Source organism: Paramisgurnus dabryanus, chromosome 9 (assembly GCF_030506205.2).
Source record: "Paramisgurnus dabryanus chromosome 9, PD_genome_1.1, whole genome shotgun sequence".
In the NCBI taxonomy this organism is placed as follows: Eukaryota; Metazoa; Chordata; class Actinopteri; order Cypriniformes; family Cobitidae; genus Paramisgurnus; species Paramisgurnus dabryanus.
In genome coordinates this window covers 38625207-38647305 of record NC_133345.1, presented here as the reverse complement: position 1 = coordinate 38647305, position 22099 = coordinate 38625207, and the positions used below count along the sequence as shown (strand labels likewise).

Sequence of the window (22099 nt, the reverse complement as noted above, 5' to 3'; positions counted from 1 at the left end):
TTTTGATGTTTATTTCTGAGCAGTCAGGCAGCAAGAAATCGTTCCCGCTGAAACTGGTGAGCAAGTAGGCCATTTAAAAATCACTTACCACGTTATCAGTTAGCAAGACGGACGATTGCAAACCATACAGGCGAGTCTTCTCTGCTTAGGCTTACAATGACGTCAGTTGCTTCAAAAGCAGTACAAAGCAAAAGCAAACATACATGTAGCGCATATGAAAAATGGCTGAGCTGATTTCAGTTGATAAATGGTGGAGTTAGTGTGGATTGATAAGATGCTCCTAAAGTCCACAAGAGGAATTAGAATTGCCAGTAGCAAGAGGAAAGAGAAAAAGAGAGACAGTAAAGCCCAAATATACCATACTTCAGCCTTAAGCTTTCTTTTCTCATATGGTGTTGTTATTTTTTTGGCCTTTTATGGGACAGTTAAGAGACAAAAGGGAAATTATCAGGGTGACAGAGAAGAGAACAAGAGTAAAAGTACTCCAACTCTGGTCGCCCAAACTATTGTGTTTTCACTGACTCTTTATCTTCTGTGTGTTTGGGTCGATGTCATCTTTACTCTTTATTTGTTGTGGCATAGAGGCAACATAATCTCAACTTTGACTGGATGTTTTATTGGCCACTACTGTTGTGCTCCTTAGTGGCTCAGTGGTAGATCATTGCATTAGTATTGCAAAAGGTTATGAGTTCAATGTATACCTTGTAGAGATGCACCGATACCGATAATGGTATCGGGTATCGGCCTCGATACCACATTTTCTAAAGTACTCGTTAAAAGCCCCCCGATACCAGGGATCGATACCACGGTCTGAGAAATGTCTATGTTTGAGCGGCGTGTAAGGGGTTAATGCCTCTTGTGTTGTCCAAAGAGGCAGAGTTTACAACAAACTGGAAAACTAGTCCCTTGTTTTTTTGTTAAATTATATGACTAAAGCTGTTACCTGTAAATTTAAATCATGTTTTTTATTAAGTACTCGGTATCGGTATCGGCAAGTACTGAAATGCAAGTACTCGTACTCATACTCGTATTCCAAAAAAGTGGTATCGGTGCATCCCTAATACCTTGTAATGCGCTGTAATGCGTAAAGGTAAATGTTTTGTTTTGGATAGAATCCAATGTTAAGTACTTTCAGATAATTTTGCAGTTGCCATAATACTGTTTTTTACCAACAGTTGGGGACAGTGGGTTATCTCAAGCGTTATCAAATCAAACCTAAAAAGAGCACAGCTCTTGCGTCGATGTAGAGTTTGTTCTTTCAAATAGTTTTACACAATTCATGTCAAACAGCCTGTGAAAAAATGAAACACTGTCTGCAATCATATCTGCAGAATGGGACATCAAAGTTAAGGAGGATGGAGATTATAGTGAATAAGAGGATTTAGGTAATTAAGTATTTGGGAGATGGGTCTAGACGGATGGCACTGCATATGCGCAAGCAGATGTTGAAGTGTTTGCCATTTCTACCGGCTGATTGCATGAGGCTTTATTAACACAGATGTTATTAGACAAGAAAATGATCGGCGAGGGGAGAAACTGAGGTTACGGTCAATAACATTACTTCAGCTATGACCAACTGTTGATCTGTGAAAAACTGCTGCGTCTCAGCTCTGCACTGAGTTTACTGGATTGTTGTCTCCAGATACCCCTTGTATGCCGTTATAGATACATTCTTACAAAACCTAGCTAAAGTTAATCTAATGTTTGCATGCAGTAACAACCTGTGTAATAAAATGCTTTAATCTGGTTGGCTTATGAATGTAGCTTCTTGATTTATTTGCCTTTTATTATGTCCTATAATACTGTGTGTGGGTTTCAGTGACAAAAAATTACATCTGATGGAGGATTTTCCCCTCTTTTCCATTTCTGCTGAAAAATAAACTATACAAATTGTCATGAAGTATTTGCTTGGTGATGTCTAAACCTCACTTGTTCTAGATCATTAGATATGACATTATGGTGATTTGGAAGCCTGACAGCAGTTTCTTAAAGGGGAACATTCATAAACCACTGTCTGTAAAGTCATTGATTTACTGAAGAGCGAGGCAGCTGCATTCTCTTCTAGATACAACCTAAAATAATTATAAAAAGTGTACGGAAGTCAAATGTCTATAGACTTCATGATCAGATTTTCTATCTAAAGGGCTCAACATAGTTTGGTGTAGGTTGCTACCCATCAGTTTTCATTACTTCTGCGTTGTTGTACGCGTTAACGTGCAATACACATGCAGACTGCTAGTAGGCAGTATCCATGCATGTAACCACTGTAGCAGTGCAACAGCCAAAGAAGAAGCAGCTTGGACATGTATTTAGCAACATGTATTTAGCACCTTTATGTGTGTGGCTCGTCCAGTCAAAATATGTGGACCATTCGTCGCATCATGTGCATCACGTGTCTTGTCAAAATACGTGCCTGCTGCAGACGCTTCTAAAGGGTTACGATAAAAGCGTCGCTCACGTTTGCCAGATACTCGCATAATCGACACCATGAACGTAAGCTAGGGTTGTGCCGATAGACACTAGTATCGTGTATGGATGATAGTCAGACATGGCCGATAGCAGGCTTTCACAACGAAAGTTGGCGATACTTATTTTATCATTATAGTTTCACCTTAACATGTGCATTGCATGCTTTTCCTCACATGAGAGGGTTTGTGGGCTTCACTTTGCACGGGAGAGCTTGTAACATGTGCAGATTCCTTCTTGCACGCACCTGAACTTGTAATGCGCACGTCTTGGACTCTTGGTCGGACCTGAACGTGCACACCATGTACTCCTTCTCACATGTGAACTTGTAATGTACATGATTCTGACTCTTCCTCGCACATTAGCTTGTAATATGTGTGGGTCTGTCATTTCCTTGCACTAGAGAGGTTGTTAGGCACGCAAGGGTTTAAAACCAGCGAGTTTGTTGTTCCCGCTTCCTGGCATGCAGGAAATTTATGGAGGATTAATGGAATCGTGACAGTATTGCCCTTAACTCTTTCACCGCCAGCATTTAAAAAAAAAGTTACCAGCCAGCGCCAGCATTTTTCATGATTTTCACAAAAGTTCAATGTCTTCCAGAAAATGTTTTTCTTTATATATATAAACATACAATATATCAAATGAAAGAACAGACCCTCTGCTTGTAAATGAAGAAAGTAAAACCACACACTTCTCTTAACTTCCTATAATATCCGTCCCCTGCCCCAAAAATGACAATGTTGTACCAGTTAAACAAAGATTTAAGCCCAAATTAGAAAAAAGCTCTAAAAGAGTATGTGTGACTTTATCACACATCCCAATCCATACATTCTTAGCCCTTTTCACACAGAGATTACGTAAAATGCCTCCCGGATTTGTCTGGGATGGTTTAATTTTTGGTTCATTCACACTGCCAATGATTTTCTGGAATGTATGCATGCATTCACACACATACCGTAAAGATCTCATAAAGACTTTATTGAAAGTCCTGCACCAATTTTACGGAAATCTTGAATAAGGTTCTTGAGAGAACTCAAATTGTGTCCACTTCATGCATCAAAACAGCAACTTTTCTCCATTGAGTGAATCCCCATGGATTGTAGCCTACTTTTGACCATTTGGTATTCAGGTATTTCATTTTTAATCTGAACAACCAAACTGTTAAGGTCTTGGTCGTTTATGTTGCTGTATGTTTTTGTGGAAAATCTGAACTCTCTCATTTGTCTACAGACAGTGCGACATGAAAGACCCAGAAGCTTTGCGATGTAGTGCTTTGAGAAATGTAGTTCAATGTCATATCTTGGATGCCCTCTCCTTCCAGCCAGACACAGTAGTTACTTCTGTCAATGGGGCTGTGACTTCTATTTGCTGCATGAAAAGAGCAAATATCTCCTGTAGGGCCTGGATGATTGGTGTTGGCACATCAACGTGTCTTGACAGGGACTGACACAGGTTCATTTCTGATTAATGTAGATTTCAGGAAATCAAGATCAAGTGATGAGAGTTGCTCTTGAAAGAATCTGCAATCTCAGAATGTCCTAAAAACAAACACAAATCAGAATCAGCCAGCAATTTTTTTTTTCTTTTATTCAATCATGGTCTTCTTCAAACAGTAGTAGCATGCTGTGAGAAAACATGACATCAAAGTGCTCTATCAGATGTCAAAGGCAAACAACAAACAATGACTCATGACGTGATGTAAAACTACAGAAAAAAACACTTTCCTAAACTTTAACAAAATACTAATTGGTCAGATTTATTTTAATGAATGATTTAATATTGCTGTTGGGGATTCGATGAGTTTAGAGACTGTAGTGTAAACCATGATTTTATATACACTTAGCTTAAATGTGTAACATAAATAAATAGTGCTTATATAGCTATTAACTACTACTATATATACACTACTATATAGCTATTTAAGTCTCATGTGAAAAGAGTGAAGGCTTGGATTCTGAAAAATTACATTACGTAAAAAGCAGATATGTACCACTAGTCAGTTTACGTGAATATTCCACTATATTTGATTCACTTATCCGGCTAACCGTGGTAAGCCATTACGAAAATCACCTAAAATCGTTATAAAGACAACACAGGAATAAAAACAACCTCTTTTCACAACACACCTCTCGTGATCTGTCATTGACCTCAGGGAGGCAGCAACAGCCAATCACAACAGGAGTTTTTAAGTAGCAGAGGGTAATAGCATTTGTTGTCATAAAGTTGTGGTGTTTTGGTCCCTGAGTGCCAAGCGAAAACTTAAAATGACTTGTGCGCATGTAGAATCACAGCTTGTGCATCTGGAGTTTGGACTCGAGGGTTTGTTATTTCCCCTTAAAAAATGGAAATATACAGCTGGACTTTTAATATTCAGCTGGATTATACCTTTACAGTAAAATATTGCTAAATTTGTGGTTTCCGTAAGTTTAAAATACACAGTCACAGAAAAAATTATGGTAAAAAGAGTAAAAAGACCTTCCTACAATTTCGTGCATGTTTCTAAACATTTGAATGTATTTCATTTAAATAATAATTTTTCCTGTTGTATTCCCAGTTACATACTGTCAGGATCCTGTCAGAATGCTTTCTTGTTTTAATGTCTAGTTTAAATTGACAGGGTTTTGACTGTATCATGTTCTGTGTGGGAACACGTGGCCTTGGTTTGTTGATATCAGGCCACATGTTTTCCTTGTCTCGTCTCTTTTACCCCGCTCCCTTGTCATTCTCATTGGTTTGATTGTTTGATCCCTACCTGTTCCCCTCTTGATTTGCTCCATTATTTAATGCCCTTGTATTTCTTGTCCTGTGCTCGTTCGTTTTGTATTACCTGCATGTAGTCAGGTGTAGTGGTGTCTAGTGTTTAAGTCTGGTTTAATGTCAAAGTGTTTAGTGTCTGAGTTTCCTGTTTTTGCCCCCACGTGGGCTCTTGTTTTGTTTGTAAAATTAAAGTGTTTTCTGTTCACCCCCCGACATTGCATTTGGTTTCTTCCGTCCCTCACCCTGACACATACATTGGAGGGTTTTATGTTCACCTAGTGTTATTAAAAAACTTATAATAATTATAATAATACATTTTTACAGCATTCTTTTAATCCCACTTGTGTTACCATCATGGTGTTTTGTGTTTGTGTGAATGACACAATTTCTACCTGTAATAACAACAATCTATGGAAAGGCCATTTGTGATAAACTGTAATTCAACATATGGCCGTCCATTTTACTGCCTGTGTTATGGTTATAAACTGTTTGTTATAAAAGCAGATTTATAATAACTGAATCAGTTAAAGAGCCACACAGATCCAAAATGGAAACTGACTTGTATTGCAGTGTGTCATGTAGCTGTCCACACAAATGCTTCCACGTCACACGAGATACTAATCTCCGCCTACAGCCTTGCCCGCGGGAGAAACGAAAACTATGACCTGCCCACAGCTAGTTAGTGTGTAAACATCATATCACGCTGTGTCAGAGGTGGAAAGTAACGAATTACATTTACTCATGTTACTGTAATTGAGTAGTTTTTTTGTGTACTTTTACTTTTTTGAGTAGTTTTTAAAATCTGTACTTTTACTTTTACTTAAGTATGTTTTGTTTAAAGTATTGTACTTCGCTACATTTTAAATCATATTCGTTACTGAGTAAAATAAATATTTTAAAAAAGCAAGGTGAAAAGACGCGCAACGGATGATTGATGGGCGGGGGAACGTGCAAAAAGAACCATGGAGATGGACGAGACAGGCGCGCGCTAATGCACACCCGCCTCAGTTCAAATCTTATGAAAGAAACCCCTGGCCATAGCGACCACTTTCCACTGACGCGAAGCGAGTGTTTCCTCATATGAAAGGTAGGATTCATGCCCTTAAGTACGAAATTTGCCGACCTTTTACCGCTCATTTGCACGACGCGTTTTTAATACCAACTTCAGAACGTCCTGGAGAATGCGCAGGTCATTAGACATTGCAGCAGAGAGAGAGAGAGAGAGAGAGGGAGAGAGAGAGAGAGAGAGAGAGAGAGAGAGAGAGAGAGAGAGAGAGAGAGAGAGAGAGAGAGGAGAGAGAGAGAGAGAGAGAGAGAGAGAGAGAGAGAGAGAGAGAGAGAGAGGGAGAGAGAAAGAGAGAGAGAGAGAGAGGTCTGACATCAGGTACCCAGGTCAGGGAAGCTAGAAGACAATAAACGTGTCAAAAGTATATAGTTATGGCAATCATCTCATTATATGCTCATTTAAACTTAATAAAATAATGTATGTTACCAGCAATACATCAATTACAACCTTACTATAGTGATTGTATTTACTAGCTTCTGACCACCTTCAAAAGTGCATAACTCACATGTAAAAATCATTAAATAATTCCATACATTTTTCTTAGTTTAAAAAAGCTTTTTATTTTATTAACTTTTTCTTATTGCACTTTAATTGTAAAGATGTTCCTACAATTAAAAACAACTAGTTTGTCGTTTTTGAACTATACTCCTCCGCCTGTCCCCGCTGTAAAAAAAAAGTAACTTTTACTCTGAGTAAAGTTAAAATGACTTACTTTTTACTTTTACTTGAGTAGATTTTTAGACCAGTAACTTTACTTTTACTTAAGTAAAATATTATTAAAGTAACTTTTATTTTACTTGAGTACAATATTTTATTACTTTTCCCCCCTCTGCGCTGTGTTTTCAGTTGTTGTTTTCACTACCAAAGGAGACTTTTTCAAGGAGGGATATACTAAACGTGTCTGGCTGTGAAGAATCAGTGGTTAAAATTAATTTTTAAAGGAGGGATTTATACGTTTGGCAATGAAAGATGGTTCAGTACCCACTTTATTTGGAACAACATGTGTCTCCTAACCACAACCTGTAAGTATGATCATAGCTACATACTTGCTTAAATGAGTGTAAAATGTCTATCTTTTTATTGCTTGGATTATTGATGAATGATGTCGTTGTTTAAACTCTATATACTGTCAGAGTCATGATAGCAAGCGGTTAACGTAACGCATGCTCACTTAGGGTTTTGCTATGACCCGGTTAGTTTATGTAAATGCTTAAATGGGTGTAAAATTGTTAGTTTCTATCGTCGTTTATACTGCTTGGATTAATGATGAATGATGTCATTGTTTAAACTCTAAATTTACTGTCAGAGAGTCACGTTAGCAAGGGGCTAATGCATGCTCACTTACAGTTTTGCCATGACCCGCGGTTAGTTCACATAAATGCTAAAATGAGTGTAAAATTTTAGTTTCTATCGTCGTTGTTATTGCTTGGATTAATGATGAATGATGTGTATTGATGCTGATAATGTCTTCTCAGTAAATCATGTTAGCACTAGGTCAATACATGTTGCACTATTGTTGGTCTGTGCCACTGCAGTGCTGAAAAAACCAGCATACCAGCAAGACCAGCATATGTTGTGTTTTGGTGCTGGTTTGCTAGTGAACACCAGCTAAACCAGCATCAAACCAGCATCACCACCAGCAATAGCACCAGCTAAACCAGCATCAAACCAGCATTAGCACCAGCTAAACCAGCATTAGCACCAGCATCCCATGCTGGTCATACCAGCTGTCACGGGGTGAAGAATCACTCGACAAGTAAATGCTGTGAACACAAAGCCCCGGAGGGTGGATTTATTTACATAAAGTGATAACAGAAAAGTGAGACGATCCGGTGAGTGCAGGCTGGTGCTCAAAGTGTCCTTCAATGCTGAATTCCAGTGAAAGTGGGTGTCCAAACGTGCTTCCAATCTGTGAGGCTGTCGGTCACTCGCTGCTTTCTGGGGGAATAAAGAGAACACAGTTAGTCCAGTATTTGTGTATGGCTCAAGACCAGAGTCTCCCTGTCTGCTCAGCTCATGCGGCTTAAATGCACCGTGGATGATTACAAGCAGCTGTGACCGATCAGCCGGTGATGAGGATCTGCAGGTGTTTTGCATTTGTTACCAGGGCGACGCTGATTCCTCCAAGGACGCTCGTCACATTCCCCCCCCCTAAGCGTCGTTCTGGTCCTGTGCAGAAATGGAGAGATTAGGGGTGAAATCCGGGGAGGGTGGGGAATGACCCCTGACAAACCTGCAAAAGCCGACCAGATCCGTGAGAGGCCGTCAGCGTTCGCATTGGCGGCCCCGGCCCGATGGCGCACCTCGAAGTGGAAGTCCTGGAGTGCTAGGAACCAGCGAGTCACCCTGGCGTTGGTGTCCTTGGCGCGAGCCATCCACTGTAGGGGTGCGTGGTCGGTGACCAGGGTGAACTTGCGGCCTAGGAGGTAGTACCGGAGCTCCAGGACTGCCCACTTGATGGCCAGGGCCTCCTTCTCCACGGCGGCGTACTTCCTCTCGGCCGGGGACAGTTTCCTGCTGATATAAATGACCGGATGCTCCTCACCTTCCTGAATTTGGGAGAGCACGGCTCCCAAACCTGTGTCGGAGGCATCCGTCTGCAGCAGGAAGGGGCAGCTAAAGTCCGGGGCGCGCAGCACAGGCGAGGAGGTGAGGGCTGCTTTGACCTGGGCGAAAGCCTCCTCTGTCGATGGGGTCCAGCATACTTTCTCCGGCTGCCCCTTCCTGGTCAGGTCTGTCAGGGGGGTGGCTAAAGAGGAGAAGTTGGGGATAAAACATCGATAATAACCCGCCAACCCCAAAAAGGCTCGTACCTGGGTCTTCGTCCGGGGTCTCGGGGCAGAGAGGATGGCCTCCACCTTCTTCTCTTGTGGCCGAATGAGGCCTCGGCCGACTTGGTAACCCAGGTACTTGGCCTCGGAGAGAGCTAGGTGGCATTTGCGGGGGTTGGCGGTGAGTCCAGCCCGCCGGAGTTCCGAGAGCACCCTCCGGAGACGGTCCAGATGTTCTTCCCATGCCTCCGAGTGGATTACGACGTCGTCCAGGTAGGCGGCTGCATACGCCTGGTGGGGTCGCAGGATGATGTCCATCATCCGCTGGAACGTCGCTGGGGCCCCATGTAGGCCGAAGGGAAGGGTCCGGTACTGCCAGTGGCCACTAGGGGTCGAGAAGGCAGTCTTCGGCTTAGCGGCATCCGAGAGTGGTACCTGCCAATACCCCTTTGTGAGGTCTAGGGTGCTGATGTACCGGGCCCTCCCAAGGCGATCCAGCAGCTCGTCGACGCGGGGCATGGGATAGCTGTCAAACTCGGAGACTTCGTTCAGGCGGCGGAAGTCATTACAGAAGCGGAGGGTGCCATCCGGCTTCGGGACCATCACAATCGGGCTGGACCAGGGACTCCGAGATGGTTCGATTACCCCCAAGTCAAGCATCTGTTTGATTTCCTCCTCTATAGCCTGCCGACGAGCTTCCGGGACACGGTAGGGCCGTTGCCTGACGATGACTCCTGGGGGCGTCCTGACGTCGTGCTGGAGTACGTTGGTCTGCCCGGGCTGGGAAGAGAACACATCCTGGAACTGACTGACCAGGTGCTGCAGCTCGGTCTTTTGGGCGGCTGAGAGTTCGGAGTTGATGTCGACGATGACGGGGTCGGTGAGACTCAGGGCTGCCACTTGGTCCCGGGTCCCCACCCACTTCTTCAGGAGGTTGATGTGATACAGTTGCTCCTTCCGTCTCCGTTCTGGCTGCCTCAGCCGGTATGTGACTGGTCCGACTTTCTCCACCACTGAATATGGCCCTTGCCAGGTAGCCAGGAACTTACAGGCAGAGTTGGGGACCAGGACCATGACGCGGTCTCCCGGCTGGAACTCCCGTGGCTGGGCCGCCCGGTTGTAGTGGCGTTGCTGCGATTTCTGGGCCTTGCTGAGATGTTCCCGGACTAACGGCATCACCCGATCGATCCGTTCCCTCATCTGGCGGACGTGCTCAATGACAGTACGATGAGGGGCAGGCTGTTGCTCCCAAGCTTCTTTGGCGATGTCCAGGAGCCCCCGTGGTTGACGACCAAACAGGAGCTCAAAGGGGGTAAAGCCAGTTGAGGCCTGGGGAACTTCACGGACCCCAAAAAGCACGTAGGGGATCATGAGGTCCCAATCCCGCTTATCCTCCGCCGCCACGCGTTTTAGCATTTGCTTGAGGGTCTGGTTAAATCTCTCGACGAGTCCATCCGTCTGGGGATGATAAACCGTGGTCCTCAACTGCTTTACCCGCAACAGCCTGCAGAGGTCCGCCATCAGCCGGGACATGAAAGGGGTTCCCTGGTCAGTCAGGATCTCCGAGGGGAGGCCAACTCGGCTGGACAGCAGAAACAGCTCCTGGGCGATGGACTTCGCGGTGGCCTTACGCAGGGGGACTGCCTCCGGGTACCGGGTGGCGTAGTCGACGATTACCAGGATGTGCTCGTGTCCGCGGGCAGACTTTGGCAACGGGCCTACTATGTCCATTCCAATCCGCTCGAAGGGCACCTCGATGATAGGTAGCGGGATGAGCGGGCTGGGGGGAGGGGTTCTGGGTGATGTAGCCTGGCAGGTCGGGCAGGCTTGGCAGAACCGCTTCACTTCGGCCTCCAGGCCCGGCCAGTGGAAGCGGTCACGGATGCGTTGGGTGGTGTTGGCTGCCCCGAGGTGACCTGCCATGGGATGGGAATGCGCCAGCTCTAGGACGGTTTCAGTCTTGGTCCGGGGTAACACCAGTAACCTCTTCTCCTCCCCCCTCCGCTGGGCAACACAGTACAGCAGGCCACTCTCAACGACAAAGTGTGGGAGAGGGTGAGGCCGCGGGAGGACATCCTTTCCCTCGACGACACGCACTTGACCCCAACAGTGTTTGAGCCGATCGTCCTCCCGCTGTTCTTGGGCGAAAGAGCCCCCTCCAGCAGCCTGTTGGAAAACATCATAAAACAGATTAGCGTTTTGGGAGGGGGACTCACCTTCTCTCCCACTGTCGGAGGCGAGTAGAGACGGTCGGCGGCGTGGTCCACGAGGGCGTCGGCGTCTTCGACGGTTCCCCTCTGGGCTGGCGGGCTGAGTAGCAGCGGTGAGTAGTTGGTCAAAACCGGGCCAATCTCTCCCAAGCAATACGGCCACCGGCAGGTCCTTCACCAGGCCAGCCTCCACCGGCCAGGTGCCTTGGGGTGATGAGATGGTGACTCTACGGGCTGGTACTTGGCGAGTGTCTCCGTGCACACAGGTCACGGGTAAGAAATTTTTCGGGCTGCTTCGTGAAGCGCACAGCCGCGCCTGGATGAGGGTGACCGCACTGCCTGAGTCCAGTAGGGCCCGGAAGCGTCTTCCTTCCACCGTCACGTCTGCTTCAGGGGCTCCCGATGGTACGTGCGGGTGGATGATGCAACCCGCCAGCCACGTTCGCGGGGAGGGTGGTGGTTCAGCGCTGGGCATGGGCTCATCTCGCGGCGGGGGAACCGTCGGCCTGCTGAGTGGTCGCGGGGTGCCTTCGAGCGGGCGTCGCTCCTGAACCACCCTCCGGGGAAACGGCGGCCGGTCCCCGGCCTCGCGGTGATGGACGGCATCCGCCAGCTCGATCGCCTCCACGAGTTCCAGGGTGTTCAGAGGGTTCCTCATCCCAACCGCCTGCCGATGAGCGCGGGGAAGAGCGCGGAGGAGGCGATCGACCACCACTCGTTCCGCTACCTGCGCTGCAGTAGGGTTCCCATCCAAGAGCCAGTGTTGAGCGATACGGCTGAGCTCAGCTGCCTGGGCACGGGCTGGCACATGGAGCTTGAACTGCCATTCATGGAACTGCTGGGCGGCGCAGATAGGCGAGAGGCCGAGTCTTGCGAGAATTTCCCGTTTAACTTCGACATAATTCTCAGCGATCGCCAGGGGAAGTGAGAAATAAGCCCGTTGGGCTTCTCCGGTGAGGAGGGGTGCCAGCGCGTGTGCCCAATCTTCCTGGGGCCACACCTCTCGTTGGGCGGTGCTCTCGAAGACCTGCAGGAAGGCTTCCACATCGTCATCGGCGGTCATCTTCGGTAGCAGGCGAGCGGCTTGGGCACGAGGATCAGGTAGCGGAACCCGGTGGGCCGCGGTGGCACGGGCGGTTGCAACCTCTTCCTCCGTCCTGCCCTGGCGAGTGGCGAGATGTTCCATTATTTGCTGCTGGCGGATGCTGACTTCCGCGAGGCGCTGTATCATTTCTTCCATCGCTGGGGGACGGGCGCGCCAACCTTTCTCCCTTTCCGGAACACTGTGGTACATAAACAAGAGCGAAAAAATTAGTGTTGGGGCGGTGAACTAGCCGGTGATTCTTCACAGAATGCCCGCATTCTCCACCAAATGTCACGGGGTGAAGAATCACTCGACAAGTAAATGCTGTGAACACAAAGCCCCGGAGGGTGGATTTATTTACATAAAGTGATAACAGAAAAGTGAGACGATCCGGTGAGTGCAGGCTGGTGCTCAAAGTGTCCTTCAATGCTGAATTCCAGTGAAAGTGGGTGTCCAAACGTGCTTCCAATCTGTGAGGCTGTCGGTCACTCGCTGCTTTCTGGGGGAATAAAGAGAACACAGTTAGTCCAGTATTTGTGTATGGCTCAAGACCAGAGTCTCCCTGTCTGCTCAGCTCATGCGGCTTAAATGCACCGTGGATGATTACAAGCAGCTGTGACCGATCAGCCGGTGATGAGGATCTGCAGGTGTTTTGCATTTGTTACCAGGGCGACGCTGATTCCTCCAAGGACGCTCGTCACACAGCATATGTTGTGTTTTGGTGCTGGTATGCTGGTTACCACCAGCTAAACCAGCATAGACCAGCATAATTCCCATGCTGGTCCATGCTGGTTTTATGCTGGTTTTTTCAGTAGGGTGATCTGTGGTCTGTGCAGAGATTCTGTCATTTGACCAATCAGAGCAGAGTAGGCTACTGAAAGGTGGGGTTTAGGCAGACTGAGTCATTGAACGGCTTCACACGAATCGTTTGGGGATCTCTGAAAAATGGGGTAATTTTAAATTTATATTTTGAGAAAATTTCAGTGTTTTTTGACCTTGCATGCATTTAAACCTGTTGTCCGTGACTTATAAACAGTGATAGAATGCTTAAAATTGTCATCTTACTGGCTCTTTAATTAAATACATGGTTAAGGATTTACAAAACTTTTCCATAAAATATATAGTTAAGAATTGTGAAATATATAAAAATGTCACTATATTTAAGTTGTTTGCATGTTTTCTTAAATTTTTCACGTCGGTTTTCCGGTAACCATAGCTGCCAGTTTTTTCCATAAAAACTACACATTACGTTGTCAGATATTTTGTATCATATCAATTAAAATATCTAAAATGGAAAAAAAAAACGCTCTCAAGCGCCTACTAGGGTTGGGGAATAAATCGCCTGTGATTCTCATGTGTTTCTCATCAGTAAAGCCGGTTTCATGATTAGTATTAAATCGCCATCACCTGCTTTCAAGTGGAGCGGCATTTACTACACAGAGACATATTTCACAGAGAAGCTCGGCAAAATCACGTTCATAATCATGGACAAATTGCTATGATAATGTGTGCGATTTTGCCAAGCTTCTCGGATAAATACGGCTCTGTGTAGTAAATGCCGCTCCGTCTAAAGCAGAACTACGGGTTTCAAGATATTTACAATATTTTCAAGATATTTAATTGATTTGCAAGTTTCCTTTGGGATATAACAAATGCAAGGTACGTTATTTACAAAAAATGACTCTAAATCAGATTAATTGGTACTCCATCTGTGTGACATCATCAATTATATTGTTGAATCAAACAACCGATGTGCATCAAAGTTACTATGTTTTCGGGAAACAGTCATGACTAGCTAGGTATTTTCTCTAAATAACCATTGTACTATGATGGTTCAGCAACGAGTTAACTATTCGTTTGGAAAACTGACCCCATATATGCTAATAAGTGCTATTAACAAATCAGATCTTTTCTTAAACTGATAAAACTTGACAAAGCTATGCTTTTATAACCTAACTTAATAGTGTTCAGGGTATCTGTCAAAAACCTCAGTACCCTTAACTCTTTCACCACCATTGACGAGTTATCTTGTCAATTAAGAGAAAACGCTTCCCAGCCAATGACGAGTATTTTCGGCTTTCTGCAATACAGCTCTCAAAAGTATCGCCCTAGGCCAAGCAGTGGCATGTCTGTGTATGTTTAAAGCAACGCTCTGAATCTGATCTCTAACAAAAGTCTTTTACAAAAATGCTCAAAATTTTGTGTTTTTGAAGAAACCTACCCATATTTGAGAGGTGATGAAAAGAGAACTAATGAAGATAAGATTATATTTTAAAAGCAGAGGGTCTGTTCTTTCATTTGATATGTTTATATATTTAAAGAAGAACATTTTCTGAAAAGCCAATAAACTTTTGTGAAAATCACGAAAAATTCTGGCGCTGGCTGGCAACTTTTTTTAAAATGCTGGTGGCGAAAGAGTTAATGTGAGCATCTGAAACTATAAACTTTTTTGATTGTGTAATTTAAATCTATTGTTCCAAAAATTGCTACATTCTTACTTTCTCATGGGAACTGTTTTGCTATCAATACATTGATTTGACACTGAGATTATGCTTCATAAATTTGGCTAATAGAGAGAGTTTACCTGGCATACACGCACAAATTGTTATGCTTTATTAGATTTGTTGAACATATTACTCTCTGCAGGTATAGAATGTTAAGCACAGATGCAATGAGGAGTGAAATTGCTTATGTATGCGTAATTGCATTGACGAATGTATCGATCCAACTCATGTCAATTGAGTTTTCCACTCTGTTTTTCCACTATAGTCAGTTCTGTAACAAATCATTAACTTGCCAGTTAAGGTGATTACTCTTTTGGGAATTCATGAGGGGATTATTTAAAGACCCTGTGAATGCTGGATGTGGTTTTCTCGTATTGATGTATTTCCTATTAAATGGGACATTTGGAAGGGCATCGAAGGGCTTATCCACAATATTTTTAGGAACATTACAGCCATAAAGTATTATTTGCTTGTCTCTGGTTGGTTCCAGATGGTATTGGAGAAGGGACTTTCTCATTCTGGAACGTTTGATTAAATAAAAATCAGCATAGAACAGGATGAGACATCTCTCTCTCTCTCTCTCTCTCTCTCTCTCTCTCTCTCTCTCTCTCTCTCTCTCTCTCTCTCTCTATATATATATATATATATATATATATACAACACACACAACAGGAAATGCTTCTGGACCAGTGTTGTTTACATTTTGCAAAATCTATAGCACCTTGGTCTATAGCATTCTTTATTAGGAAAACTTTGAGGAGTTTTCAAAATAGTGTTATAACCAGAGGACAAAGGATAATGTTGTTCTTTTTGTTTACTTGTTAAAATAAACTTGCACATTTATTTCCTGGCCTGGATCCAATGTTCATTTTGGGTGCCAGTTAAAAGACTAAACACAGCAATTAGTTGTTGAAAGCTTCCTGCGTGATTGCTGTGCTTTTCTCCATCAGCTTCATTATAAAACATGGTAATCATATAATTACATATCAAACACTGTGTAGATTGGGCATCGTTGCAGGATGAAAGCTGGTTTCACTCTGCATTTTCATAGTTCTGTTAATTGCATATAAGGTTGATCAGATTAAATGTACTTTGCTGGGTGCATTTCGCCTCACATTAAACCCAGTGAGTGCCCTAAGTAGTCTTTGTGTAATAATTTCTGTGTAGACTTAATAAGTGGTTTTCCAAAAAGTGGGCACTACTTTGTTGCACTCTAAAAGGCTTTTTACAAGACACCATTTTCAAATAAAAATGTAAAACTTTTTAAGAGTTTTATCTGTTTATTTACACGACAACAGTAAAAATGTGGAAACTGGTTTTAACTACAAGTCATCATGTCAGTGCAAATTTGTGAAAACGGCATGTTCAAACATCGCCAACTACTGGCCTGGCATGCATACTACAGCGTTTCTGGACGTTTTCATGAATCTGTGTAGTCTGGTGTAGCTAGATTTCATACTGAAGGTCTGGGAGTCCATGACTGACACGTAATATGCCGTGTCATGTTTGGGGGCGTGGATATGTCTCAGACCAGTGTGCAAACGTCATTCACAAACGTCTCTCAAGTTAATAACAACAATGGTAAACACGTTAAAATAACTCTTTTAGATTCTATTACCTGCTTCAAGCTTTTAAAGAGCACTTATTGTCCGATTCACGTTTTTAAATGTCCTTTGGTGTGTAAGTGTGTATTAGTACGTTAACGATATGCTAAAGGTACAAACGATGACGCGAGTTATCGTCTCCAATGTAAATCTCTTTTCTTGGACTACAACAAACAGACGGATTGTAGGTTACAGTTTACTTTCTGTGATTGGTTTTGTAGACAAGACCGACATTATCATAATTCCTCCCGCTTCTGACTCACAGCCTGTAACCCCGGATTTCCACCGACTGCAGAACGGCTGCGGATCCGTTGCGGAACGGCGGCGGAGTCAATCGGTTTCCATTCAAGTCAATGTGTGTATTTCCACTGACTGCGCTCCGAATCCGTCACAGCTCCGGCCATCCGCAGCCCTCCGGCACAAATACGCAGAGCTTCTATTTTTGACGGATGCCGGACAGCTCCGCAGGGCGGAGCCATGACTTTATCGCGTGATCATACCTGAATTCACAAGAACTCGTGTTTTTTTTTATTAAATCTTTGCAATACAAACATTACAAACAAACACAAATAAAGTAATTAATACTGAAACAACAAATAATAAACAGGAACAGAGCCAGGGGGAGTTTCAAATAAATACATTAAAGATAGATCATATATAAATGTTTTAGCAGCCTTCTTATTTTTTGAATTTTGGATGGATTTGATGTACTGCTCTGTCTACGCGAGATCTTGTGTTGTGATCTGGGCTGGTTTGTAAAAACGTCATAATTCAACGGCATAATGGGCAGAGACAAAACTAGGTATCGCGCAATCATCACGTGAATTTGCGAGACCCCATGAGTCCTCGTCACTTCAGCACGCAGCCGCTCTGCAACAAAAACGGAACTGGTGAGTATTGACGGACGGCAGAGTGCGGAGACGTAACGCAGCGGAGCTGATCTGCAGCCGCTCCGCAGTCGGTGGAAATCCGGGGTAAGTTAACTCCTGTTAGCAACCGAATCTTTCAAACATGGTAGGGAGCGTCACATTTCCTGCTGACGCCAGATGCATTCAGACCAATCACAATGTACAGATTAGCTGGCCAATCAGGAATCCGTGCGTTTCAGGAAGAAAGTGAAATCTGGAGCTACAAAAATGTATGAGGAAAATAATGTGTTTCTTTAACCATAAAACACACAAATGCATTGTATTATACCAAAAACACAAAATAATGTTGTTTTTTAGCAATGAAATAGGTGCTCTCTTTAAAGACTTTATGCTGTGAAACTTTCATACTTCAATCAGATGGATTTGTGCTGTTTTCAGGCAGACCATACAGTATGGGACCTATTTTAACGATATAAGCGCATGGTCTAAAGCGCACAGCGCACCGCCTAAATGGGCGTGTCCGAATCCACTTTTGCCAATTTAAAGACGGAAAAAATGGTTTGTGCGCCGAGCGCATGGTCGAAAAGGGTTGTTCCTTTTCTCCTAATGAGTATGGATGTGTTTTGGGCGTAACGTGCAATAAAGCGCTTTAAAAGCCAGTTGCGCTGGAGCTATGTCTATAATCCCTATTTAGATGACGGACTTCGTAAACTGAAAAACTAAGCGGAGGAAGAAGACCACCAGTTTAAGAATAATGTTAAATTATTGTGTTGTTTTTTACTTGTATTGAAATTGTTATTTTTGTTTTTTGTTTTCTGGTCAATGGCGTAGTTGCCTCAAAATAGCAACGCGCCAACAATGCGCCTGAACACACCTTGTTTTTAGATCAGAACGCCCATGGGCGCAACTGCATTTGCTATTTAAACAACGAGGCGCTAAACGTGAAAATGATAATTGCGCCGGGTTGAAACTAGTAAAAGACACTTGCATCACGCATTGCGCTGCATTGCGCCGGGTGTATGATAGAGCCCTATGTTGATCATATATGATGATATAGGCACATTTCATGAGATATCTACAACCATAACCACTCAAAATAATGACTTAAATTCCATTTTAACTGAAAGCATCACCAGAAAAAGAGCATTTTGTAGCCTGCAGATCAAAGGCTTGGATTAAATAAACAGACAATTTATCACACAGGTACACATTTTGGCAAGTTAAAAGAGCAGACGTGACTGTGTTGTATTGTGAGTAATCACCTTCTCTAATGTTATCAATACCATTTCACCTCACTCAGATATCGATAACTCCCCTCCAGCTCATGTTAACTGCTAATTTGGGAATCTCATGAAACAGGCAATTGATTTAGTTAGAGGGGTGGTAAACGGCAGCGCGGCGTGTTTCGTAAAGCTCTGATTGTTTGTTTGCCTTTTCCTTAAAGCTGTAATTGGGTTCTTGATCAGAGGAAGAGCACACAATAGAAAGTGGGAGATTAGTGCAAGCGCACACACTGTGATTGAAGAGTGGAAAGGTTTCTGATTAACTGGGCTCATAATCCCTCTTGAGTTTGATTCGAACCCAGCAGTGGTGTTCCGGTTCTGGAGCGCATACGGAGTCCTACCGGGATCAGGAAAGGAAAGCCATCAGAGAGACAAATGAGGAGAGCAAAGACAAGAAAAACAGGAAACAAAAGACAAAGGAAATTAAGTAATGATGGAAGGGAACAGGAAGAGAGATTTACATTTTAAATGACTCAAGAGGGTCAAACAGGAGGTGAATTTAAATCTTTACAACAGAAATAACTTACCTGCCTGATTCCCAGCAGGCATGTAGAAACAACACTATCACCAAAGCAATAAGTGCTGGTCAGTATCTGAAAGATAATTTATTGTGGTCAAAGCAAATTTCATTTGCATACAAATGCCCATAAAATGAATGCATGCTTATAACCTCTAATCTTTTTGTAACTCACCTATAAAAATGTTAATGAACAAAAATTCATGTAAATTAATCTCACTGTAATTGAATTCAGCAATTTGTGAATCCGTTTTGTGTCTCTTTTTGAGCTTTTGATAATCATCCATCATTATCACTAGTTTTACAGTAAATTACAGAAACGACAGCCAATATGATTATGCTGTAGTCTGTCACAACGCACCAATGAAATTCGACAGATTTGCATATTAGGTTTTACAATTATTAAAAATAATGATGTACAAGATTAAAAACAAAAATGAAATAAAGAAAAAACACGACCTAATGAATCTTGAAATCACTTACTTTAATCAGATTACTCCGCCAATTGAATATAATTCAAATGTAAGTTTTACGCCCCGTCTGCATTGCAGTCAAGCGTTACAATACAGCAGCTACATCATAAGCATTTGAAGCGTATGCAGCTTTTCTAATTATAATGGGAACATGTAAATTTGTCACTGTCGTGGGTTGGAATTAAAGGGCCAGACTTTATGTATCACTGTCTGCTGTAAGCTAATATAAAATGATACAGCTACAATACAGTATTAATACAATAACATTATGCTGGTGAGCTATACTTGTTAAATATCTAGTTTAACACAAGGCGTCAGGTTCATTTTCGTGTCAGGTGGAAAGTGATTTTTTTTTTCACAATTAGCAGGCACAAAGCATTTTATGTTACTCTCATTATGTACTGTATGTGTACCCCAGCAAGCACATGTGTGTTAAAGTGTGACTTTTTTGTTGATCTTCACAGCAGGAATCACTTTGTGCTATCTGCTGTATGCGGTAAACAGCTCCCTACCACGTCAAACAGACGCTCTGTGAAAACAGATACCACCCGCTGCGCTTTCACAGAATCCTATTGTGCATGTGCAGCACTGTAGATTCCTTTAAACTCATCGGTACACGAGACGTCTGAATTCTGGGCTTGAAATTGGCAATAAAGGCATGATTTATTTTAAGAGCCTAGCTTTGAATTCAATTATTTTCTGCCTTTAACAGCAAATTTTAGGAGCGGAAGTCCACTCTCAGACTCTGAGTATTATCAGCCCGAAACCTGATAATAACCTGTGCTGGTCTGTTTTAATTGAAAAAAAAAAAATCCTGGTTGGACTGCAATATGTGGCAGACAAAACACATAAATGAGCAGTTGGTGATGTTTTGTGCAATTAAGAATAATGGGAAATCTTCAACATCCCTCACTGCAATCTCGTGGTAATTCATTATTATTTACGTTTTAGCCAATTGGTTGTTAATTTGTATGAATTTTTGCAGTCTTGAGTTTGTTTTTGTCCCAGTGATGTTGGGGTTTAAGGGTGGGGGAGGTGTAGATATGGATGCTTTTTTAATAATCAAACATTTTGGACAATTCATTCACTGTCAGAAAAATAAAAACAAAATGGTCCCAAGCCATCACTGGGGAAATACCCTTTAAAAATGTCCTACACTCTAAAAAAATTCTGGGTTATTTTCAACCAAGTATTTGGTCAAAAGGGTTGGTGCCATTGGTTTAAATTAACCCCAAAATTTTTTTTATATTTTACCCAAAATATGGGTTAAAACAACCCAGGATTTTTTGTTAAAACAACCTAGCATAGGTTTCAGAAAGTTTTTTTATGAACATGAAAGATTCATACGTAACAATCTAGCACTCTTTCTTTTATGGTCAATTTCAGTGCAGTAAGTACAGTGGAAGTCCTTATATGGACACTTTAATTGGAATAGCGCACACCAACACAAATGAGACACAAGACTCAAATGTGTGTTGTTGTTTGTGAGAGAAATTTAAACTTGTTTAGCATCCTAAAAAGCATAGCATTATGGAAACAATGGGTAAAGTTTATTAAAGTCTGTATTAAAGTCTTTATGAATGAACATGTTATCACAAAATGTTAAATATATTATATTTTGTTGAAAAAAGTTGGAAATTGGGAATTTTTAATGGTTAAAGTCCGTTGTGGCCGATGACTGCTTGAAAGCACCCAGGCAGCACCATCCTGTAAGCAGTGGTTATGTTTACTTTCATTATGCTTTAACAAATTAAATACATCACAATCAAGTAAGATAAAACATTAGTTCATCTTCGTAGTTGAAGTCAAGTTTTGCACTCTGTACGGACCATCGTTGTTAGCATGTACGGACCATCGTTGCTGGAACATCTTTGTTAGCATGTATGGAAGATTGTTGTTAGCATGTACGGAACATCGTTGTAAGCATGTACGGAACATCGTTGTTGGAACATTGTTGTAAGCATGTACGTAACATTGGTGTTAGCATGTACATAAAACTGAAAAAGATCTGCACACTGTAAAAAGTCCCTTTTATTTCAAAAGTTTAAAAAGCAACGTTTCGGTCGAAGACCTTCGTCAGGCAAACACACAAACACATGTACATAACATCATTGTTAGCATGTATGTAACATCGTTGTTAGCATGTATGTAACATTGTTGTTAGCATGTACGTAACATCGTTGTTAGCATGTACGTAACATCGTTGTTAGCATGTACGTAACATCGTTGTTAGCATGTACGTAACATCATTGTTAGCATGTACGTAATATCGTTGTTAGCATGTACGGAACATCATTGTTAGCATGTACGGAACATCGTTGTTAGCATATACGGAACATTGTTTTCCTTATCGGTACACAGGTGCATTGATACTTTTCCTCACTTTTCTCAAAAATTACTGGTCCAAGTAGTCAATCAATTAAAGTGTGGATCGTACAATAGGCCTACCCCCAGATAATGAGCACACAAACATGCTTGTTGGAGCAAATTGCTTC

General features: G+C 42.7%; 2 protein-coding genes across 2 annotated transcripts in view; one reads left to right on the top strand and one right to left on the bottom strand.

Annotated features, from left to right (window-relative positions):
• large2 (LARGE xylosyl- and glucuronyltransferase 2) overlaps positions 1 to 22099 on the top strand; it is a 142791-nt gene that overhangs the window by 36275 nt on the left and 84417 nt on the right. The window lies entirely within an intron of this gene.
• On the bottom strand, positions 8024 to 13049 carry LOC135773320 (uncharacterized). Its single transcript, XM_065282811.2, has 2 exons — positions 12716 to 13049; positions 8024 to 12553 (listed from the first exon to the last, which is right to left on the bottom strand). The coding sequence occupies exon 2, from the start codon at positions 12508 to 12510 to the stop codon at positions 8332 to 8334; it is 4179 nt and encodes a 1392-aa protein (XP_065138883.1). The 5' UTR covers positions 12511 to 12553; positions 12716 to 13049; the 3' UTR covers positions 8024 to 8331.

Coding starts and splice junctions, on each gene's coding strand:
- LOC135773320 (XM_065282811.2), bottom strand. CDS start 12,510: ATGGAAGAAATGATACAGCGCCTCGCGGAAGTCAGCATCCGCCAGCAG.